Source organism: Hyaena hyaena, unplaced genomic scaffold (assembly GCF_003009895.1).
Source record: "Hyaena hyaena isolate Hyena2069 unplaced genomic scaffold, ASM300989v1 scaffold_169, whole genome shotgun sequence".
NCBI lineage: Eukaryota > Metazoa > Chordata > Mammalia > Carnivora > Hyaenidae > Hyaena > Hyaena hyaena.
The window spans coordinates 570,210-594,867 of record NW_024080801.1 but is presented as its reverse complement, the minus strand read 5'-3'; the positions used below and the strand labels follow the sequence as shown (position 1 = coordinate 594,867).

Sequence of the window (24,658 nt, the reverse complement as noted above, 5' to 3'; positions counted from 1 at the left end):
CCAGGGAACAGTGTCCTCGTGTGGGTTTCCCAGAAAGCTCTTCAAGGCGGGGCTCATTTTGTTCATTCGGATATGCCTCCGGGGCCCAGGAGAGACGTCCTGGCGTTTCGCGCTGGCCAGGGTTGGGAGCATCCCCTCCAAGATGGCGGAAGCAGGGCAGGTTGTGATGGAGATGACCGGGAAGCGCAGAGTCAGAAGGGATCAGACGGTGAAGGGCCACAATGCCAGGAGGGGACATTTCACATGGAAAAGGGAGAAATGGGAAAAAGCTGGCTCCGGAGCCTCTGTGTTCACATCTCAGATCTTCTGGGCAGCCTGGGCTGGCTGCTCACCTCCGTACCTGACTTTCCTCTCCATCTCCACCTCCTCCCTCCCCCTGCCCACGGGAGGGAAGAAGAAAGAAGTTGCCCTCGCTCCATATGCGTCCTCTCACTTCTGGGTTCCGGACCTCACAGCCCTGGTATATTTGCTAGCATTACTGTAGGGTGTGGCTCTTGAAGGGCATTTCAGGGTCAGAGGAGCCCACAGGAAATGGGTTATCACGCCGGGGCCGGTGAGAAGGGCAGTGCATGGAGGAGAATGGTCTCTAGGGAGACCCGGGCCCAAGCCGCAATCTGGGCTCGGCGAGACGTTGGGCGAAGAGTCCACCTCTTCCCGTTCACGGAAGGTGGATGGAAACAGCCCCCTTGCAGGCGGCCGTGATGACCGACTGTTCATGTAACAACGCGCGACCCGCAAATAACGGGACGTGTCCATGACAGCCCAGGGCGGGGCTGATTCAAAATAACCGATAGCCCATGTTGATTCTGTGATACCTGGAAACCTAGCCGCTTAGCTAAAAATGAAAGAGGAAGGGAGTCCTGGAGATGGCCAACTTTTACTGACTATGAGTAAAGGTTGGTTGTGGTATTTGGCTTTTAATAACAATCATCTGAGAGGTGGGGAGACCATAAGTTTTGCATAGACAACAGCAAACATGAAAAGGATGCCACCCCAGCGAAGATGTCACACCCTGGGAGACCCACGGGGCCTCCAGCCCAAGGAGCTTGCTCCGGTTATAGAAGAAACGCCTTCCAGAAATACGCCCCCGGCCACTGCATCCGTTCACAGGCCACACTCATCAGGCCCCTGCTGCAAATGACGGAAAAGGGTCTGAGACCCTGACATGCTTCCTGTGCCCAGAGGGTCCCCAGGGGAAACAATGTGGCCATTTTGACCTCCCCCTAGATTCTAACCAGAGATACAGAATGAGAAAAAATTGTGCCCCGAGGTGTCTGAACAGACACCACTGTGCTCCAGGATGCTTATATTTATTACCTGGGGCTGTTTGTAAATGTGTTAACATCTTGAAGCCTCAGTTTCTTCATCTATAAAATGGGGACCACACTGCCTCTTAGAAGACAGTTGTTAGGACCAAAAGCCAGGAGTGTGAGACGTCTGGTCACGAAGGACCCGGTGCCTCTGGTGACTGAGAGGGCAGACAGAGCAGGACCCAAGGTCCCAAATACGGCCAGGGAAACAAAGGGCTGAAAAGGGAGACCCTGGAATGTAGTAGCGTCGTTGGGAGTCCAGGGGTGTGAGAGGAGTGAGCATTCTGGAAATTTCTACAGAGTGGAGAGAATGAGATGTGTCCATACCCCAGAGGCATGTGGGACTTCTCTCTCCTCCACTGCAGGGATAATGAGTCGCCTCTGGAAAAAGTACCTGGGTCTGAGTCTAGGAGGCGGGTTCAAACCGCATTTCTGTGACCTTGAACAAGTGAGTTGACCCCAGGGTCCACAGTTTCCTCCTTCCAGAATTGGGTGGAAGGACACTGACTGCTCAGAGCTAACATGCTGGCTGAAATGAGCGCCCCCCCCCCGGGCTTAGCTCAGCGCTGGGCTCGGGCTGCTTTTGCTCAGAAGCGTCAGTGCTTTTTTCTCTTTGCGGGATTCCCGCCCGCCCTCGGGGTTAACATCTCCAGCCCCCACCGGTCCCTTCAGCCTTTGTGTCCGGCTCAGTCTCCCTCCCCTCCCAACCTGGGAGGTCGTTTCCATTCCCACCCCACGACAGGTAATTATCTCAGATGCACATCCAATTAGGCCCCCCCTCGCCTCAGGGTCCAATCTCACAGTTCTTGGCGTGGGGCAGTGTGGGTGGACATTTGAGTTCAAGGTCAAAGTCAGACCAAACACCAAGGCACAAGGCCTTATTGGCTGCCCCACTCTGCTAGCCTGGGTTTGCTTTCTTCAGCTACAATTCCCTTTTGTTCTTTGGCAAGAGCCCCATTAAAATGGTGTTGTGTGTTCCCTAGAACCTGGTGATGGATTAGCTCTAGGCTGGGGGCTCTGCCCCATTGTAGGCCGGCCACGACTCATGTCCCCCCAAGCTGCTTTGGGTCCCCTGTGCCCCTGAGAAGCAGGGCCCGGATGAGGCCACGCGGGCTTTCCTCCATCTGCGAGAACTTCCGAGCACAGCTGGAACCCAGGCTTTCCCACGAACATGAAACATAAAAGCCAGAATCTAATCCTGGAGGGGAAGATGAGTGATCCAGGAAGCTCCAATATTCCTCACTGGCCGGGCCGGGAAAGCAGTGGGTTCTTTCATTTCCATTCTCTTTGTGCACGGGTATCCAGGCTAGAAAAGAGATGTTTCTCCTCATTTTTTCCCTTTGTCCGCTTTCCCTTGTTTGCTCTTCTTCTTCTTTTCCTGTGTCTTGTCTTGTTCTGTTTTTACCTCCTCCCCTCCCTCCCCCTCCCCTCCCTATTCCTTCCCTCCTACTCTGCCCCCCTTCCTTCCCATCTTCTTTCCAGGTGTCTTTGTTTTCCTGTCTTCCCGCCCACGTGTCAGCTGCTTGGGCAGAAGGAAGAGCCATTCTGCAGATGTGGGAGGGCCGGTGTTGCACGCCGCGTGGTTGACAGAGCCCTGTTCCCCTCGGTGTGCAGTCAAGAAAACTTAGGCTCAGAGGGGTTCCGGGGGATTCACTCACAGGGGCGAAGCTGAACTCCAAACCCAAGTTCAGTTGACTCTGGATCCGAATCTTAATGCTCCGCCTGCGCCCAGCTAAGCCCAATGCATATGCAGGGCGTGTTAGCATTTCTTAAAACAACTGGGAGTGTGACGCTCAGCCCTGCCTCACCTCTTTCGTGTGCTGGCCTCAGTTTCCCCACGTGAACAACCCGGAACCGTGCTGGGTGGTCCCCGCATCCCAGAGTTCCTGACCAGTTGTCTGCTTCTGTCCTCAGAGGTGGCTGACGGCCTCTGCTGTGTGCTGACCACACCATGCCTCACTCAGAGCACGGCCGCCCCGGCAGTGAGGGCCCCCGACTCGCCCGTCACCTTGCGCCAGAAGGCCTTTGACTGGAAGAGGGTGCCCAGGTGAGGTGGCTGTGTGTGTGTGTCCCCCACATGAACGCATGGACCCCAGACCAGTGCGGGAGCCACATTGCCAAAAATACGGCACGCCAGAGCCAGCCCAGTGGAAAGCTGAGGGTGGGCGCTCTGAGCAAGTGCATGCCCGTAGAATCCCACTGCTCCCTTGGAGGCAGACCCAGCTTGGGGCCTCGCAACCGTTACATTTTAAGGGGTTTCTGTCGTTGGGAATTGGTGAGTTTTCTTAATCAAACACCGATCCGGACATTCCACTGGCAAAGTCAAGGAAAATCAGAGATCAGAACTGCCCAGGAGATCTCGGAATAAAACTGCTCTTCCTTGTAAATATCATAAAGCAATATTCATTCAAACTTGCAAGTGGGAGGTACAGCCATCCAAGCGAATGGCAGTTCAGAGAGGTTAAGTGATTTCTCCAAGATCACACAGCCATAGACATAAGAAGCAGAATTAGAATAATAACTTAGAGAAATATTAACCAGGCTTTCCCCCCCCCCCCCGTTTTTCCTTCTCCCATTTGCTTGCTCTCCATTGCTCTACGTCTCTCTCTTTTTTGCCTCCCTCTGCCCCCATCCTTCCCACTCACAGACTACAAGAGGACTCCGAGGGGGCCAGGAACTCACTTGGCGTTGATGAGTCCCTTTTCAGCTATGGCCTTCGGGAAAGCATTGCTTCCTACCTGTCCCTGACCAGCGACGACAGCACCTCCTTTGACCGAAAGAAGAAAAGCATGTCCTTGATATACAGCGGGAGCAAGAGAAAGAGCGCTTTCTTCTCCTCGCCACCGTATTTTGAAGACTAGCCTGAGAACAGACACCATGGCATGGGCCCCAAATAACGGGCTTGAACCGTCACCTGGGATCTGGCACAGACGCCTAGGTCCCCGGTCCCTGGGGACCCGCACATCTCCCGGAAGCCAAGAGAAGTCACCTGGAGACTCGAACTCACATCTTCTCTAGCCACAGCACGGCAAAGGGAACCCCTCGCCGGTGTCTCCTCAGTACTGAGACAGCGCAGAAGGCTGAATGGGGATGTGACCCGGCAGCGCTTCAGAAGTGCCCGCACATTCACGGGTGCTCACTGTGTTTGTGGGAAGGATAAAGACATTAGCTCACAAGAAGGGCCACAAGACTGTTCTCCAAACAAACTGTCCAGAGGGTTGCACTCTGAGCTCCTCAGAGAAAACTTCTCGATGAGAGAAGCCTGAGGAGATGAGCTGAGAGCCGGGGCCCGGCCAGTCTTGGGTTTACAAGATGGGCTCCTGCAGTCAACCGTCCTAAGCCAGCCATCACCAGACCTCTGTACACATCTCCCCTCTTTTTAAGGGAACTCAGTGACACTAAACGTTAAGCTTCCCTATTATCCCTGAAGCAGGAGAGCCTGTTGGCCTCCTGATGTCAGAGCCTCACGTACAGAAGTCAGACGGCCTCCCTGCTTCTGCAGAGAGCAGGGCAGATGGGAGAGAGGGAGGCCGCTTGCAGGGAAGTGTGAGGGTAGCCCTGGAACGGGGCAAGCTTTCCTGGTGTCCCCGGCTGAGGTTCTACAGCGCCAGAAGAGCTTCTTGGACACGCTGAGATTCTTCCCAGTAATAATGCATCAAGTATTCACTTGTGATTGCCTGAAGAGGTAAAGTGTTAGGTCCCATGTCAGGAAGGAAGGAAGGAAGGAAGGATGGATGGATGGATGGATGGATCAGGGGAGGCACTCAGTGTAGACAGGGAAAAAAGTGTACTCACAAATATCGTGAAAGTGGGGTTTGAAAGGAAATGAGCTCATGGCTCAGGAGTGGGGGAACTGGATCAGGTAAGGGTGTCCCATGAGCTCATGTCTCAGCTGGATGTCACAGAGTATACGTTCAGCTAGATTGAGTAGGTAACAATGGTCAGCTTTTTTGAAAAAAAAAAAAAGGAAACTGATTAATTCTATAGAATTAATTCCTCCAGTATTTTCTTCCACCAAGGGTCTGGCAGCCACATAAATAAAACTGCTGAGCTCCAGGAAAGAAGGGAGTCGGAGTGGCTTTAATGCTGTCATATGAATTTTGAGAGATGAGAGAGAAAGCATAGTCAAGTTCTAGAAAAGGAGAAGTATTTATCTCAAGGCTGCCCATCCAGATTCGGTTAGGAAGGGGGCCGCAGAGACAGCCATGACTCATTTTCCCCTGTTGCAAAGGGATTCAGGGGGAGGAGGGCCTCCTGAGATACCCCTCGCTGCCTGATATGAGAAATCTGTTCACCACACGCATTCCGTAGATCTGAGGTCACTGTGTTAGTGGTACGTGTACTTGCATTTATGTGATTTTCTATATCATCAGACTCTGGTGTGTTTATACAAGAAGACATTTATGGCTTCCCCAATAATCCCCAAAGGCTGTTACAAAGGGACCAGCCGATGTATGGGAAGTGAATGTAACACTGCGAACGCTGACTTCTAGCCCGAGACTGGGGGACCTCACGAATGCCAGATGTTTGGACAGTGTCTTATGCATCGTTTTCCGTTGTGACTAGCGTGCAGGGAACTTTAGGGGAGCACGCAGAGGTATTTTGAAGCGGGAAGCATTATACTTTGCTAAATCATGTATTTATTTCTGATTAAACTATACCTAATAAATATTTAACCCCTGGAATGTGGAGAGACCTTTCTGGGCAAGGTGGGTGGGTGGTTCATTTGGAAGCTTCTTTGGATTTTGAAATGTTCAAATAAACTCATCTCTAGAGAGAGAGGAGAGCAGGAACACCACGAGGAAACACACTGGTTAGCAGCTCACCTTTTACTGGAAGTGCAGCCTTAAGAAAACTGGGGTTTGTGAATTTTGAGGGTGTCTTATCAAACTCGAAGGTGGACACAGGGAGTTGGGGGAGAGAACAATTTCTTAGCGACTGTGATGAACATTCTGCCTCCCCTACATTACTTCCGCAAATCACTTTTGAGGCCTCGGCTTTTTGTTTTTCCAAGAATTTGTTTCTACAAATATTTTTTTTTTTGAAACCTATTAAATACCGGACACTGCTCTGGGTGCTTGGGCTGTAGCCATGAAAACCAGATGAGGGCTCTGGTGTCACAGAGAGTGAGATCATCAATAAACACAGGCAGGGCCCTGGATGGGAGCTTAGGGTTTTAGGGTCTATTCTAGGAGAAATGCAAAACCAATGAAAGGATCTAATTGGGGGAGTGATATCATCTCTCCAGCATACTGGTCACTGTGAAGAGAATAAATTTTTTAAATTCTGGTGGTATGGGTGGCTCAGTTAGTTAAGCTTCCAACTCTTGATTTCAGCTAGGTCACGATCTCACGGTTCGTAGGTTCGAGCCCCGTGTCAGGCTCTGCACTGGCAGTACAGAACTTGTTTGGGATTCTCTCTCTTCTTCTCTCTCTCTGCCCCTCCCCTGATTGCTCCCTCCCAACATAAATAAATAAACTTAAAATAAATAAGTTCATACATACATTAAATTCTGGTGTTGCATTACCTACTTGACACATAGTGAAGACAAAAGAATGCAAAACTTGAAATAAAGGGATGGAAAAGTCTTTGTACAAAAACAGACAAAGGGAAAGTGCTGAATTTTGAGGCAAAATGGAATTTGAAGCAAAAATAAATTGTCTAAAGGCAAAGAGAGACGTTACAAAAGGAATGACACATGAAGAAGATATAATGACTGAACCTGTATTATCTAAAAATATGGTTTCCAAATGTATTAGGCAACTATTGTAGGGACAAATAGATAAATGAATCATTTTGTGTGGAGATTTAAACACACAACTCTCAGAAACTGAGTGATCAAGCAAAGATAAGTAGATAAGTAAACAGCAGGTTTTGATAACACTATACAACTTTCCTGTCAACAAATGAAGAGTACATTAGGTCACAGAGAAAGTCCAAATAAATTTCAGAGTCAGGCTTCTCCAACTCATGGTCCATGATAATAATGAAATAACATTAAAAATCAATTTGCAAAAGGATGGGTAAAAATCGTACAAATCTAAATAAGCTTTTAAGGGGAAGAAAAAAAGAAGAGACATCCCCTTGGGTTAAGAAGAACCCAATACAAGAAATAATAAAAGACACAGAAATACAGGGCCCAGTGCTACTTCTCACACTTCCCTGGGCTTACGTGACACAATAGTAGGTGGGGCATTTATGTTTTGAAATCCACTGATCAGAAAACAAAGAACAGGAGTGAGGTTGGATTTCTACTCAAGAAGCTAAGAGAAAAACTGGTTGTCAAGGAAACAAAGAGAAAGTAAAAAATGACAAAGGTAAACGTGGATGAAATGAAAGTTTTAACAATATACTCATAAAGAAGATTCAGAAAGCAAAACATTGTTTAAATAGTCAGAGGAACAGGTCCCAGAAAAACAGGAGCAAGAATGATCATGTCAAAGAAGAAAAGTCTGGGGCGCCTGGGTGGCTTAGTCGGTTAAGCGTCCGACTTTCGTTTAGGTCATGATCTCGTGGTTCGTGTGTTCGAGCCCCACATCGGGCTCTGTGCTGACTGCCAGCTCAGAGCCTGGAGCCTGTTTTAGTCTGTGACTCCCTCTCTCTCTGACCCTCCCCTGCTCACGCTGTCTCTCTCCTAGAAATAAAAAAAATTAAAAAAATTAAAAAAAAAAAGAAGAAAAGTCAGTCAGCTGCAGGGCTGCATGTAAGGGGGTCTCTGTGGGGGAGGGGAGAGGGCGCCTCTCCCCCTCCCTCAGTCAGCCTGGGTGGCCTCTCCCCCTCTGCCCCCATCCTGATGTCTGAGCTGCCCAGACACGGCCCTGCTGACGGGAACAAGGCTCCCAGATGGCAGAGAAACACCTAGAAGGAACACATGCCCCTAGAGATCATGAGACATCGTGGGAAATATTATGATAAAATGAAAAAAAGAAACAATTATTACTTAAGCTCCTTCTCTTTGCTAGAGCAGCTGAGCATTTTTGTTCAAAGGGTACAGAAGTTAACCTGCCAACATTTATGGATAATGAAATACTGTCATGGAAAATCCAGTGGGGCTAACTGATCAAGCATTGGAAGTGGGAAGAAGGCTTGGCAAATTCGGAGCCAACTTTACTTCCTGATACCAGTGCTGACCAGCTGGGAAATACCATAAAAAATACAACACCCTTCCCAACACCAACCCGATGAGAATACAGGTAGAGACTTGCCTACAATGACTTCACAACACTTTTGTGGACAGAAGTTCAAAACTCTATGAAAAGATGTAAGGAGACAAAAGTCCTGTTTGTTTGTAGTGGTGTCAACCTGATTCATGGACGCAAGATTTAACATCATAAAAACATAGAGTCTTTCTTTTAATTCATTGAAAAATTTCATGAAAATACACTTAAATTCCCATCAAGACTATTTAAAGACAATCAATAGACTTACTGCGAAATGCAGATGAGAGCATTGGAGCCCATGAATATCTCAATTAAAAAAAATGTTTATTTATTTTTGAGAGAGAGACAGAGCATGAGTGGGGGAGGAGCAGAGAGAGAGGGAGACATAGAATCCAAAGCAGGCACCAGGTCAGAGCTGTCAGCACAGAGCCCAATGCAGAACTCGAACTCACAAACCGTGAGATGATGACCTCAGTCAAAGTCAGACGCTTAACCAGCTGAACCACCCAGGCGCCCCTCAGTCAATTTTGATTCAGAGAAATGGAGGAGAAAGTGCTTGAATGAGGAGGTTTGTGTGGAAAGAGAAGAAAACTTGGGCTCCTCCACCAGTTTAATGGCCCTCAGCCCAGGCTTCGGGGCCCTCTCCAGGCTGTGCTAGTGTTAAGGAAGTTCTAAGAAGAAAATCTCATGTTCCCAGTTAAGCGTTCAGTCATAGCAGCATTGGAATAAGATACATCGGAAGACTAACCAGTAGGCAAGACAAGGCAGTATTCCTAAAAATTGCCAAATAGAGGTCTCTTCACCAAGGCGAGAGTCATTCTGCTTTAAGAGATGGAGAAAGGCTGAGAGGCTCCGTTTCAGCCAAGCCTCAAAGAAGGGAGCGACTTTTTAGGTGGAGGAGCGGACATGCCGACCACGAGCAGCTGACCACGAACAGCGACGGAAAGGTGTGGAAGGAGGCATGGCATTTTCTAGGAATGTGGATGGCCAGTGAGCCCGGAGTGCAGGGCTCATGCAGGAAGGCGGCAGAAAAAGGAGACAGGAAAATGCAGCTTGGAGCCAACTCATGGGGCCTGGCACTCGCCCTGAGGAATGCAGAATTAGGGCAGTGTTGTAGGAGGGCAATGGAAATCTCTTCTGGACTCTATGAATCGTGCCACTTAGGGCATGACCTCCTCTGTCTTCTCTTAAAGCCACATCAGAGCCATGCAGTTCATGTTTGCAACATGTCCCCCCCTCTTTCTTCCTCCAGCCGGCCCCACGGGCAGGTGAAATAACCCCAGACAATCTTTCGTTTGGCGTTGCCCTAGCTTAGCAGGGTGAAGCGAAACCTTGATTTCTTGAGTTCCTGGATTTCTTGAGTTTCTTGGGTGTGCAGGACACTTGGCAAACCCAATGTGATGCCAACTGTTCAAGAAATTAATCATACTGATTTTATCCATAAAGAATGCAAGAGCGAAGGGTTTTACCCAAGGCCAGGACCTTAAGGGGCGTTTGTCTGATCCTAGGTGTGGGCTCTTTCTCTTATACCTTAAGACCCCGAAAGAGTCTCATGTTTCTGGAGAAGCAGCTTCGTAGAGTGGGGGAAACACAGAACGAGGCTTTAGGTAGTAGCCCCTAATGTAGCTACATGGCCGTGTGTTTCTTAGCCCATCACTAAACCTCTCTAAGCCTCAGACTTCTTACCTCCAGGTTGCAAATAATATAAAGACCCCATGCCACTTAATGTGAACGCTCTATGAGCTAATACATTGGAAGTGCTCTATGGCCTTGAAGATGCTCAATGAAGTTATTAATTATCACAGGAGCCTGTCTCCCTTGGTATTTATTTCAACAGCTCTGGCCTCAAGCATTGCCAAAATACTGAAGATTTTATCCAAGAATATATCACCAACTCACATCCATTCCCCCAAACAGCTGTTGGCAAAGAACACGTTGAGGAGCCGCTAATATATCGAAGTATTTTTGTTCCCTCGATTCTAAATAATTTCACATGCATCCCAAAGACTGCTGGGAGCAGTTGTAGAAGCTGCTTCTAAATGACTGAACCAGATGGAGTTTATTTTTAAATACATGGCCATTTGCTAAAACAGATTAGTTTTTGAAATCCCCCAAACACCTAAACTCTCCAGACTTTTCAAAAAGATAACTTGGCCTCCTGGGCCTCCTGGAAGGTATTTCTGGTGCCTTTCAGGTCCCACTGAGTGTCTGGTTTCTGAGAAGGCGCAGAGGAAATCCCTCCAGGAGCAATGCAAAGTCAGGAAGTTCTGTTTCCAACACCAGGAATTGAAGGATGTTTGGGCTCGGACGTCTAGAGAGGGAGCGAGCGAAGAAATTCCAGAACAAAGGGGCACGAGAAAGTGGTGGTGGGGAGGCAGGAGGCCTGGCCTCCCCATTCCTCTGCTCTCTCACTTCCTGGAGGGAGCATCTAAGCTAAGACAGCCGGGCTGGGTGCTTGGGGCCCTGGGAGGGCCAGGCACGGCTGCCCCTGCTCTCTGGGAGCTTCCCATCTTGTGAGAGGGACTGATTTGACAGTGGGGAAAATTATCTACTGGTGGGAAATCATAAATGCTGTACAGAGAAGTACGGGCAGCATAAATCATACAAAGGGGGTCTGGTTCTGGGCCGAATAGTCTGGAAGGATCCCCTGAAGGACAAACAGAGCAGGCAAAGAGGAAGACGGGAGAAAAGTGTTCCGCACAGAGGAAACCTCCTGTATGACGCAGAACAGAGCGTGGACCCTTCAAGGAACGTTGGAAGGCTCCAGTGGCTGAAGGAGAGAGAGAAGGTAGCAGGTGGTACTGCTTCCTCTTAGGGATGGTGATGATGTTGACCCAGCAGCATTTATGCCCAAATGATGTCACCCCCATCCTTCTTACTAAGAAGGATTTGGATCCCAGTAGGCTGGACCATGCTGCAGTGTGGTTATACACCTTAGATTGGCTAGCCGGTCCGTGGCATTGGTCTTGATGGCTCTGCATCTTAATCTGGCTACTTAATAATCTCATCATTGCTTTCTCTGCTTTCAGGAGTATCCCTCTTAAATGCAGCCTCCACTCAGCTCTAAGACAAGTCTTCCTAAAGGGAAGCAAGTTTCCCCCTTGCCTAAAAGCCCTTTGATAGCACACCAAAGTTCATCACAGCACTATTCACAGTAAGGCAGAAATAACCCCAGTGTCTATCAACAGATGAATGCATGAACAAAATGTGGGATACGCGGGGTGGCCGGCTGGCTCAGTCGGTTGGACGTCTGACTTTGGTTCAGGTAATGATCTCATGCTCCGTGGGTTTGAGCCCCGTGTCGGGCTCTTTGCTGACAGCTCTGAGCCTGGAGTCTGGTTTGGATTCTGTGTTTCCCTTGCTCTCTGCTCACCCCTCCCCCACTCACATTCTATCTGTCTCTCTCCCTCAAAAATAAATAAACATTAAAATTTTTTTTAAATGTGGTACACGCATACAATGGAATATTATTCAACCTAGAAAGGAAGGAAATTCTGATATAAACTACAATATATAGGAACTTACGGTTCAACCATTATTTCATTATGCTAAGTGAAATAAGCCGCAGACACACACACACACACACATACACACACACACACACACACACACACCAAATTTTGTCTGATTCCACTAATGTGAGGTACCTAGAATCGGCAAATTTGTAGAAACAGATGGTAAATAGGGGGTATCAGGGGTTGGGAACCGGGGGGATGGGGGTATTGTTTGCTATGTACAGAGTTTCTGTTTGGGATGGAAATGATTAGTGGTGACAATTGTACAACACTATAATTGAATGTGCTTGATGACACTGAATTGTACAGTTGAAAATGGTTAAAAGAGGAAACTCAACCAAATGGAACCCAACCAAACACGCAAACAAACATACCCCTTCAACGGCTCCCATCATGGAGGATGATACCCAAGGTGTTCGGTGTAGTCCAGCTGCTCTCTACCTCCCCGTCTCCATCACTCCTGCCCTGTCCCACACCGCAACCCAGGGCAGGCAGACCCCTGCGAGGAGCCCAGCTGTCCCTGAGTGCTGGGACTGTGCCCGTGGTTCAATGCCTACACAGGCATTTGCTCAGACATGCCTTCTCCTGGGAAGTGTCCCTGGACATTCCCTCCTTCCCTTGGGCTTGGATGGGGGCTTCTTTCTGAGCTGCCCTAAGACTGTGTTTTAAATATCTGCTTTAAGTGTTTGTCCCACACCCCTCAGTAACCTACAAGCTTCCCAAGAACTAGGACATGAATTATTTAGCATGGCATTGCCAGCCCTTAGCATGGCACCTGGCACAGACTAAATGCTCCACAAAATTAGAAGCTCATCAATGACAGAATAACCCTCAGGGCTTATGCTGTGATCAACCAGGCTATTTCTTCCATAATAGTTACTGTCATGATCGACATCATTGTTATCACCATCATCAGTATGATAATATCACCATCATCATCATCATCATCATCATCATCATCATCTACCAGGAACTTCATGAAACCACCCAGTAGACTCATGAGTGCTGCATTCTATTCTTTGCCTTCATTCAACAGTCAGTGACTCGATTGGCCAAACCTTGGAAGCTCCATGCTTCACCCTGTGGCTGCTGACCCAGCTGCCTGCCACTCTTTGGTCCACCACATGGGCAGGCTCTGGGGGCTCCACCTCCCCTCATCCCGCAGGCAAAGGAAACAACAATGAGGTAGAAGGGATTAGATACGGGGATGAATCGCCCAGTGGTACTCCCCAAAGAAACACTACCAGAACTGAATCTCAGCAGGAGATTTGGTGCATGGGCTGTTGAAGAAACCAGACAGCATAAGGGAATATTTTCAAGCTCAAACCCGAGAAGGTCAGGGAAGCAACACTGGGGAACAGGTAGATGAGAACTCTCTTGTTTCACTTCTCTACTGTCATGAGCAATACTGTTGGGTGTAGTCAGTGTCATATCGGCTAAACTGTGCCCTCATCGTTAGATTTTCTTTGACCAGAAAGCATCTCATCCTACACTCTACCCCCTTATGTTTTTCTATCAACAAGAGATGTCTTCAAGAGTTCAGACCACCAAACCCTACTGAGGCAATCTCCCAAAACAGAAACACTTCCCCATCTAGAACTTCCCTCAGTTTAGGATGCTGGACTGTAGTCAGGGGAGTCCCTCCGCATCCTGGAGTCACATGCACATGGAAAGATGGCCATGAGCTAACATGGATAAAGGAAACCAAGCAATCAAAACCAACTGGTCTTAAGAGGCAAGTGAGTGGGTGCCTGGGTGGCTTAGTCGGTTAAGCGTCCGACTTTCGTTTAGGTCATGATCTCGCGGTTCGTGGGTTCGAGCCCCGCATCGGGCTCTGTGCTGACTGCCAGCTCAGAGCCTGGACCTTTTTCAGTCTGTGACTCCCTCTCTCTCTGACCCTCCCCTGCTCATGCTGTCTCTCTCTCTCTCCTAGAAATAAATAAAAAACATTAAAAAAAATAAAAAAAAAAAAGAGGCAAGTGAGGACCCCCTCACCTCACCAGTATCTAAAACATGGCTGAAGGCAGCACAGACTCACCATCAGCACGGCCCTCCGGAAGAGTTTGGAGTCAGAGGCCCTGGTGGTTAAAAGGTGGATGCTGGCCACATCAGCTCCACCACGGTCTGCTGCCAGGGTCACACGTCGAGGGTCCCCACCAAACACTGCGATGTGGGTCTGCACCCAGGTCAGAGCCGCCAGCTGGTCCCTCAGTCCCCAGTTGCCACTCGTCTCTCCAGAGCCTGCAGAAAGAGGAGAGCCTTTTACCCTCTGCGATTTTACAATCTGGATTTTGGTCACCCTGGTGGTGTCTGAGCCAGGCTTGCGGCGCCTCTGGGGGACCTGGACTCCTGGCTAGCCGTACGCGTCAGGACAGTGGGAACAGCATGGGCTCCAGAATGAGGAGTGTCCAGTCTTTGCTGGGTAGGAGACCCTAACGTCATTCTTCAGTGTGTCTGGGCCACAGCCTTCCCGCCATAGGTGGGGCCACTTGCTCGAGCAGCTGTTTACATTAGAGTCAGTGCGCTTTCAGATTACCACCTGGTGTGGCACGTCAGTGGGGATGCTCCCCTATCTCGGCCCATGTGGTGGCCCTCCATGCCTACTCCTCCCTGACAAGGACCAGGCCTGGCTGAGGTGCTCCATCTGGTTCCTTCCTACTGCCTCTTCTGTGACCTTCAGTAGCATTCAGCAGAGTTGATCTCTATTCTTTTTTCATAGAATTTAGTAAATATTTATTTTTAAAAATGTTTAATCTTTATTTTTTTTTGGAGAGAGAGAGAAACACGGTGTGGACAAGGGAGGGTCAGAGAGAGGGAGATACAGAATCTGAAGCAGGCTCCAGGCCGAACTATCAGCACAGAGTCTGACGTCGGGCTCGAACCCATGAACTGTGAGATCCTGACCTGAGCCGAAGTCAGACACTTAACCAACTGAGCCACCCAGGTGCCCCTAGAATTTAGTAAATATTTTTTTACTGAAGAGCTCAGCAGTATTTTCTTAATGATGTGATTCATACACACACACACACACACACACACACACACACACACACACACACACACAACACGTATAGCATAGCAAAGACATATTCTTCTCCTCGGCACTTGGGACATTCTATGCCCATGCCTTCTGGCCATCCTCTGAATCCAGTGGATCCTCGTTGGCGGTCTACACAGCTAAGCACTCTGAGACACCTGGTCTCTTCTAGCTCAAGCTGAGAGTCCCCCACTTTGCTCTAGGAAACGCCAACAGATCCCATGCCTCCACCCACCACCCACCTGCTCATGACTTGGGAGTGTCAGGGGCAGAGTCCCCTCCCAGCTCAAGTCTCCAAGAGGCTACCTCGCTGAAGGCACTTCAAGTGCGTTGAGTCTCAAAGGGAATCGATTCCAAGTCCCCTGAGCATGCAGCCAGGACCCTTTGCAGAATTTCTCACGTCCTCCTTCTAATGCAGCGCCACCCACCTGGTCTGCTCCTGCACAACCTCGGAGTCCTCCCTGACATTTGCTGTGCTCCACCCCCACCCCTTCTCTTCCCCGGGTGCTCCGGGGTCTCCGGGCTCTCTCCCCACTAACCTCCTCAGTGCTTCTCACTGGCCTGTATCCGTGCTCCTCTCCCTCTGATTCTCCAGGCCACATCCCGAGTGGTCTTTTACTTTTTTTAATGTTTATTTATTTATTTTGAGGCACAGGGGAAGGGCAGAGAGAGGGGCAGGGGAAAGAGAGAATTCCAAGCAGCCTGCACACTGTCAGCACAGAGCTCAATGCAGGGCTGAGAACCCACGAACCGCGAGATCACAACCTGAGCCGAAACCAAGATTCAGATGCTTAACCAGTTGGGCCACCCAGATGCTCTCTGAGCATCATTTTGATCATGTCTCTCTTTCTCTCTCTCTCTCACGCACACACACGCACACCCTGCCCCATCCTGTCTAAAATTTCCCACCTCATCCCATTAGGACATGGTCTCAGTTCTCCCAATGCATTCAAGACACCATGGGACTGGGGTGTCTGTCCCATCTCCCTTCATCTCCTCCCCATGCCTGGCTTATCAGTTGCTCAAACACACTGGGGTCATTCTCTTCCAGGCGGGTGCTTGGCACATGGGGTCTCCTCTGCCCAGAGCCCTGGCCTCCCCCTGGCCTTCCTCATCTTCTTCCTCTGGCCCAGCCATCCTTCAAGTGTTTGCAATGCCATTATTCAGAGGCAGCCCTCCGGTGAAGCAGGGTTCCCCAATCCGGGTACTTGTCACCTGGGTATCGCCTCCCTTGCTAGATCGTGTTCCCCACTGAAATTAGGGGCACACAGCAGGTCCTTAGGAAATGTCAGGCGAATGAATGACCTAGCGATGATCAACAGGGTTCAGTATCTAGGGAGAAACTATCGGCGAGACTCCATAATCCCGAACAGAAAACTAGAAGGATCTTGCATCCCAATTCGCCAACCTGGTGCTCACAAAGCTGACGAGAATGCCTGCTCAGGGGACATAATAGCACAGATTACTCTTCCAGCTGGGAAGACTCGTAGAATTTCTTCAAATGCATTTTGTGCTCTGCTTTTGGTGAAGACATTAGCAGCATCCTCACCGTGACTTTTCTGGATTGTGCTTCCATTCCGCTTGTTAGGAGGAATGCGTTTGTTTCTGAGGTCCCGGGCAGGGCAGGGAAGCAGGGTGCCAACTGAGGAGGACCCGATCCTGGACGTCTCAGAAGTGACGTCCACAGCCTGTGTTTCCAGTGACAAGGTAGGAGGGTTGGGGGTGGCTGTCCCTGACTCTCCCTTCCCATATATCAGCTTCCCAAGGACACTGTTGACATTATGGGGTCTACAAACCCTGAGGAAGCCAGATGGGGAGGGGGCCTTCAGGGGCTGCTCTTGAGACAAGTCTGAATCGGGCTTTTCCTGGTGCGAGGTGCAGCCTCGGGTTCCATGGGGAGCAAGATAGGCGTGTTCCTGGCCCTCAGGACACACGGCATCAGCAGCGCATACACAGGCAGTGAGCCAGCTGGTCTTGGACAGTCCACGCCAAGCCCCCTCCTTCACTGAGAAGGAACCTGTAACCCAGGGGAATGTTTGCTTTGGCGCAAGAAGCAAATGTTAAGATAAAGTCGGGACGTCGATCCCAATGCCTCCTCGGAACTCTCTGTCCTAACACTCAGTCCAACTCAACAAACACTGGTTGGAAAGTCTATGATGTGCAAGGCACTGTGTTATTTTCATGAAAAATGTCTAAGTCCTCCTGTTATGGAATTTTCTGTACTTGAAAGCCCTCCTGACTCCCTCACTCCTACTGCATCAAGTCTAAACATCTTCCTGGCTTTTGAGATCCTCTAAGAATAGACTCAACCCATCCAAGCCGTCTGGGCTCCCTTCATTCTCCAGCTCCGACCCTTGCCCAGCCATCAAGGCCAAGTTCATTCCCCTGCAGTCTGGTTGGCTGTGGGTGACTGGAAGCCCCCTTGGCTTCATCCTGCTACACACATGAGCTGTGTAGTCCAGCAGGGAGACAGATGTGAGCAGATGTCCACCCCTGTGCACCCACCCCAGCCGCCCTGACCTGCCCTTCCACCTCCAGTGTCCTGACCCTGTGACCCGTAGAACCACCCCAGCCAATATCTAACTATTCCCTCACTCCCTCACTGGTTCTCACCAGCTCGTTAGATTTCTTCCACTACCCTCCGAAGCCCTCCGGGCTCACAGTGGGCCCTGACCCAGTCTCGCTGATGGCCACCAATAAGAGGCAGCAGGGGAGAGGCCAAGCGCTCAGGTGACAGAGCCAGCCCGGCTGTGTGCAGACCCCAGCTCCACCACCTACCGGCACTGAGGGGTCCCTGGACAAGCCGCTGGGTGGGACTTGATCTTCCCTGTCTATAAAGCGGAAATAATAACCACGCTCGTCTCTTTAGGCTGCGAGGATGCTTGAATTTGTTCACGATCGTAAAGGCAACAGAGCAGCGCCTGGCACAAAGCACTGTAGAATTTGTCTAGCTTTGCTTGAATAGAATAAAACAGACTTAGGCCCCGGCAATCTCTCACAGATGCTCTTTGCAGAGCGTGCCTTGGCTTGTGCAGCGGAAATTGCACTTGCGGAGGGGCGGCCACCGAGACAGGGTTCTGTGCCCATCCTCTGGGCTGGAGGGTGGCCACGTCTCTTGGGAGGCATCCGAGGGCCCCGGGGATGACGCGGTGATGGTGACGGTCCCGCGCCTGGCCTTCTGACTGACTCCCTGGCCAAAGCGCACTTTGTCTGTCCACACACCCTGCAGAGGGTCTGCGGGCCGACCCGCCCACTCATCCTCCGAGCCTGCACACCACCTGCCCCATTACCACTGCACTGCTTTGCCAGAGAAATGATCATCGCTGTGCCTTGTGCCCCCTGGGGTCTGTCCCACCTGCAAGATCCAGGCAGGGAAAATGCCCCCCAGCCCCCCTGGGGACCAGCCACCTCAGGTCCGTTCCAAGTGCCCAGCTCACCAGGAACCAGGGCCCCTTGGAGTCTGGTTGGGCTTTTCCCTTTTCTTGCTGAGAACGTGAGTTTGTCCAGTCGGCTCACTGCCATCAGCTTCTGTTTTCATGCCTCCTCCATCCCTTTTCAAAAGTGCCTCTGGGGCCCCTGGAGGGTCAGGTGGTTAAGCGTCTGACTCTTCATTTCAGCTCCGGTCATGATCTCGTGGTTCGTGGGTTCAAGCCCCACGTCGGGCTCTGTGCTACCAGTTCGGAGCCTGCTTGCGATTCTCTCTTTCTCTCTTCCCCTTCCCCACTCCCTCTCTCTCTCTCTCTCTAAATAAATAAATAAGTATAAATAAACTTAAAAAAATAATAAAATACGAAAAGTGCCTCTGGAGTCTGGAGCTCTCGGAAGACCATTTCCACTCTGGGCTACAACAGCAGGTGCCGTATGTGTTGATCGCATGAGATAATGTGCGTAGACTCAGTTAATGCCAGAGGCTGTTGCGGCTGCTGTGGCCCAGGGGCAGCTCTGTGCCAGCTACTTGCTGATGCGGAGCCACTACCATAACACAACCCTGCCTTGAAGGAGCTCCATCCAGGGAAAGAAAGGGGGCATTAACCCTGTGAGCCCCTGCTAAGGGCCAGGTGTCTGCCTTCCACCCACCCGTACCCCGTCATCTGCCCACGTGTCGTTTGAGAGACGGGCAGCCTGTGAGTGGATGTAGAGGGAGGGAACTGCCCAGAGCCCCTGGGGCCCACAGAGCTGCCCTCAGACCCTGCTCTGCTCAGACACAAAGCCTGTGAGCCATGTAGGGCACTAGGCTCAGGTTGGTACTCAAACCAGCCCGTCTCTTTCCAGACCTATATTGTGAACTGCAGTTTCCAACTATTGAAAATGGAAAAGCGGATGGGGATGCGTGGGGGGCTCAGTCCATTAAGTGTCTGACTTTGGCTCAGGTCGTGACCTCACTGTTTGTGGGTTTGAGCCCCGGGTCCAGTCCTGTGCTGACAGCTCAGAGCCTGGAGCCTGCTTTGGAATCTGTGTCTCCCTCTCCCCCATTCATGCTCGCTCACACACGTGCGCTCTCTCTCTCTCTCTCTCTCTCAAGAATAAACACATTTAAAAAAAGTTTAAAAAAAACAAATAAAATGGAAAAGGGGAAAGACGAACAGATGGAGCCCTAGGAGAAGCCCTAGGGGCAGTGAAACTATTCTGTATGACACATGATGGTGGACACGTGTCATTATACATTTGTCAAAACTACAGGATGTACAAATCAAAGAGTGACCCTTCCTGTAAACTGTGGACTTTAGTCAATCATACGTTACCAATATTTTCTCATCAATGGTAACAAGCGTCCCACACCAATGCACAATGTTCACAATAGGGGAAACTGAGGCAGCAGAGAAGGAGTATATGGGAACTCTCTACACTTTCTGCTCAATTATCCTATAAACTTAAAACCACTCTCAGTAGTAAAATCTATTATACATTTTTTTTACTTTTTTTAAATGTTGATTTTTGACAGAGAGGGGGGTACACAGAGAGAGGGGGACAGAGTGTCCGAAGCGGGCTCCGCGCCGACAGCGGCAAGGCTGACGTGGGGCTCTAACTCATGAACAGTGAGATCATGACCTGAGCCAAAGTCAGACGCACAACCGACTGAGCCCCCCGGGCGCCTGTCTAGTATACATTTATTAAGTGGTAAAGGGGATGGTGTGCTTGCGTCACCAACTTATTGGGGGTTAGCGGAATCGCACTCCCGTTCCTGTCCCCTCCGGAGCACCCCCAGGGCTGCGGGCACTTGCGGAGCCCGTCAGGGGATGCACTGCGGGGGCGGGTGGGCTGGCTGTGGTCAGGGAGGCTGCGTCTGCATCCTAGCGCCTCTGTGTCTCCATTTCTCTCCGGATGCTCCGCTCCCCTCTCCTAGCGGAACTGAAGGGAGGCTTGATGGGAGAGAGGCAAGAGCCGGGGAATGTGGGGGCAACTGGGGAGTCTAGTAAATAAAGCAAAGAGAAACCGTCTGGCGAAATGAATGTAAAAGACCAGTCTTACTCTGCACACAGAAGAACAGGGAATCCAAAGGGCAGTTCTAAACATTCGAGGGAGCGATAAATTTCCCTTGCTGTTCGGCCAGCATGATTCAAAGCCCAGAATGCACTCCTAACTGTGGGGCGTGGCGTTCCTCTGCCTCTCTGAGCCTCACTGTTTCATCTGTGAAATGGCCCTTCGGTACCCGTCTCGCGGAGCTGCTGTAAGAACGACACGAGGTAACCCAGGAGCAATGCCTGGTAGACTGGCACTCTCGTGTCACTTTCCTTCCCTCTCGCTGTGTTCATTAAAGCGCGATGAACAGGCCGCTTTCCAGATCAGGAATGAGAAGGGTTGGGAGTTCTGGAAACGTCCTTTGCCTCCCCCTGACACTGTCTCCACTGGCAGCAGAAATGAATCTGTCTTCCCAGAAGCACACGAATTCTCAGTAAGATTACACTCCAGGAAATCATGGTTCCCCACCCCGCAGGCATGGGTGACATATGGAAACTCACTCTTCTCGGTCTGGTGAGGCTCGGAGCCAAGGAGTCAGCCCCGTCTGTGGAAAGCTCCACCTGACCACCTTCAACAGGAGGAGTCCTGAATTTCACTGCCTCTTCAGAGACGGGAGCTACTGACTTAGCAAATCATTGTCAGTGTTGTGTTTGAGAAGAGGAAAGAAAACCCAGGCAAAGTTTTAAGCGCTCGGGCAGTTGACCCTGTCCCCTCTGAAAGAAAATCTGAAATCTCTTCGTCATCCACGTTTCCCTCATTGGCATCTGGTTGTATTTTGCCTTAACCCGGTGCCCATTTTGTGTTTGGTGTGCAGGCCTAGAATCTTTTAATGCGCTCAAGGCTTCATGCCACATGGTCCACCCAGCCCTCGCTCCCCAGCACCGCTGAGTTTCTGCCCATGCAGGGTACCTACCCACTCACCCACATTCTAGAAGAGTCCTTCATTCTCGCCGTGCTACCTGCTACCCATCCATCCTTACTTAGCAGGTCACGCATTCGGGTCTTAAATGAGATCCTTGGACCTCCCAGGAGCGTCACAAAACTTTGGAAGTTGGGTAAAATTATTCCCATGTTACAGAGGAGAAATCTGAGACTCAGAAATGAAGGGCTTTATGAATGAGACTCAGACAACGAATGGCAGAGCTGGCCCTTGGCCCTTCAGATTCCCAGGCCACCGTGTCCACCGTCCGCCATGGCTGTTTGGCAAGCGTCCCCACCACTGGTGGGGGCTGGGCATGGAGGAAGCGATGTCATGGAGGACGATGAGAGTGTCCACACCTCAGTTCTGCCCTGGGTGCTGGTGCGGAAGGTGGAGGGTGTGACCACGGGGACAAATGGCCCTGGGACTGGATAGGGGACAAGATGATGAAACAGGAAACAGGAAGCATTACTGAGGCCGCCCTCATGCGGAGCCAAATGGCTGCCCTCTGCGCCCACGACATATAATCCGTTTGTATCGTTTTCTAGAGCAAGTCAACCTCGGTGGCGAATCCAGGCCCTGCTTTTTCCCGACTACCGATGTCAAGCAAGGGTCTGAACTTCTGAGGCCTCAACACACACACACACACACACACACACACACACACACACACACTCAGAAGATAAAACACGTAATGGACTTGGAACAGCTTCTGCACGAGGTAAGTTCAATCAGTGGTAGCGACTCTCACGTATGGGTGGCCTCAGAGGTGTGCCAGACGTTCCACTGAGAGCTCACCGGGCTGGAGGAGGGCCGGGGACCACGAAGTGATAGGTGGGGCTTTGGGAAGAAGGGGTTGAATGCACACTGAGAGTCGGCCTCAGCTCGGCGGTCACAGCCATACCAGTGACTCACCGGAACTCAGGAACCCGAAGGCGCCCACGCGGAAGCCAGCAGTGACGACGATGAGGTTGCCGATGGCAGCCAGGAAGGAGCCGTCGATGGCCGGCTGTCCTGCGCTCCCCCTGCCCTCTGCGGTGTTGTGGAAGAATACCAGCACGGACGCGTTGGGGGCCTGCGGGGAGCAGACACATAGGAGGCTACGGTTGGCCCTTTCCGAAAAAGGTGCCCGATTCTGAGCCTACACGTGACTCTTCCTGTCAGCTCTGCCTCGTAAGCACATGGAGTCCCGTGTTACAGGCTGAGCTGTGTCCCCCCAGAGCTCACAAAATGAATCCCTGATGCCCATGACCTCAGAATGTGACAATATTTGGAGAGAGTTCTATAAGGCAGTGATTAAGCTGGTGTGCCCTAAACCAGTATGACTGGTGTCCTCATAAAGAAGGGGACATGTGGATGGAGACATAGGGAGGAGACGACCATCCGCTGTACAAGGAGAACAGCCTCAGAAGCAAGGAACGCTGCAGGCACCTTGGCCTTGGACCCCCGACCTTCAAAATGGTGAGAAAATGGATCTCCGTGTACGCGTCCCGGCCAGTGGAGCTGTGTTCCAGCAGCACCAGCACACTGATCGGCCTCATGTCCCTGATAAGCTGTTTTAAAATGTGCATGCTCTGCTCACATTCCAAAGTGAGCGGGTGGTGGAAATGGCAGCCCACGGCAGACCGGGAGCCCATCGGCTGGAGCCTTGCAGTCTTCCAGCACCCCGGTTCTGGCCCCTAGTTCATTCCGGAAGACCCTCTGGGTCCTCCCCGGTGAGCCCTTTCAATGCAGTCAGCGCGTCCCTGAGCCCCCACCCTGGGGATACAGAGCCACTTCTATTGCGCACTGACTGAGAGCAAGGTGCTGTGCTCAGCATCTACGCATCTTCCTTATCCATTCCTCAACCATCTCCGGGGGCCATGCGTATGATTACTGTTCCCGCTTTACAGATGAGGAAGCAGAGGCTCAGAGACCTTAGATAGCTCGTCTGAGACCACACAGCTAGGAAGCAGCAAGGCAGAATCTAAAGCCAAGCTGACCCTTTGATGTTAGAGTATAATGCTCCATCTGGGGGACCTGACCTGGACTCCAGTCCATGGTGGCGGCTCCAGCCATGTGCCACGGTCTCTGACACACGTGCTCCCCTCACCACCAGCAAACCCTGGCTGAGGACCCACCCTGACAGACGCCGTGCTGAGTGTGGTCACCGTGGACACCTCATTACAACTTCTGCCCCACAAGGCAGATGCTCTAATGGCCATAAGCGCCTCTGCTCTACAGGTGTGAACGCAGACGCTTGGAATGGCGAAGAAACATCTTAAAACACGTACAGAGAGGAAGGGGCTGACCCAGAATTCCAGCCTCAGCCCCCTCCCAGCACACTCTCCCAGGCTCTTCCACCTGTGACACTCTCCCACTCACAGTCACCTCCGATGGCCCCCATCAGCCATCTCCAGCCTCATTAGCCTCCATGCAGTGTTTTATTTAATTCTTGCAAGAACTTATGAGCCAGATGTTCTCTCTCTCCCACTTTCAGAACCGGTAACCAGAGCACATAGAACATGATTACCTTCTCTAGGCCAGGGAGGCAGTGGTCAGGGGAAGACTAGCTGGGAGCCAGACCTTACTCCAGCATCTCAGGTCTGGGGTGACCAGCGCTAGGCAGAGGGGGCCCACTGTCTCCCTCCCCCTAGGCTCCATGTGCTTAGCAGTGCAGCCCACAAGAGCTTTGACGTCTGGGAGGCCTCGTGACAAGCTCACTCAGACCATCTTGTCAAGGTCAAATGTCCAAATGGCAGTGGACTCTCACTGCTGGGAGGCCAGAGGACCAGTAAGCGGTGGCATGGTCACAGGTACCACGACATCTATGACACTGGATTGGCATCACCAAAAACTCATGTTTCCTAAAACTTATCAGTTCCTTTTTCTCCCGAGCGCCCTGACCCTTCTCCCCTCCCCCCAACAGGAAACTCAAACATTCAACGTCAGAGTCAGAGCTGCTACTTAGGCAGATTCAGGCTTCAAATCGGGGCATAACCAGGGTCAGGGTCACAGCCCCAAACCTCACCTTCCGGAACTGCCCCAAACAAGACTCCATGTGGCAATGTCCCTGGGGGGGTGGGGGGTCTTCTGAGGTCTTCCAAGGACAGTGCTGCTCACTTCCTCATTTATGGATGAACTGGAGTCGGGCTCCGCCCCTCCCCCCACCCCCACTCTGGCTGTCTCGCACTCGCAGAGACCCGCGTCACCCGCCGCCTGCCCCACACCTCCCCACCCACCCCTGTTCAAGCGGCACCTGCTGGCCATCACCCGAC

General features: G+C 51.1%; 2 protein-coding genes across 4 annotated transcripts in view; one reads left to right on the top strand and one right to left on the bottom strand.

The window, feature by feature from the left end:
- SLA (Src like adaptor) overlaps positions 1–5,276 on the top strand; it is a 35,100-nt gene extending 29,824 nt beyond the window's left edge. For all 3 annotated transcript variants that reach the window (XM_039240197.1, XM_039240200.1, XM_039240196.1), the window contains 2 exons: positions 3,225–3,357; positions 3,958–5,276. In XM_039240197.1, coding sequence (XP_039096128.1) covers positions 3,225–3,357; positions 3,958–4,171 — 347 coding nt within the window. In that variant the 3' untranslated portion in view covers positions 4,172–5,276. The remainder of the gene's footprint in view (positions 1–3,224; positions 3,358–3,957) is intronic.
- Positions 1–24,658, bottom strand: part of TG (thyroglobulin) — a 254,014-nt gene that overhangs the window by 89,161 nt on the left and 140,195 nt on the right. The window contains exons 40-41 of the mRNA XM_039240195.1: positions 22,317–22,476; positions 14,024–14,226 (exon numbers count right to left, since the gene is read on the bottom strand). Of these exons, the coding sequence (XP_039096126.1) occupies positions 14,024–14,226; positions 22,317–22,476 (363 nt within the window). The remainder of the gene's footprint in view (positions 1–14,023; positions 14,227–22,316; positions 22,477–24,658) is intronic.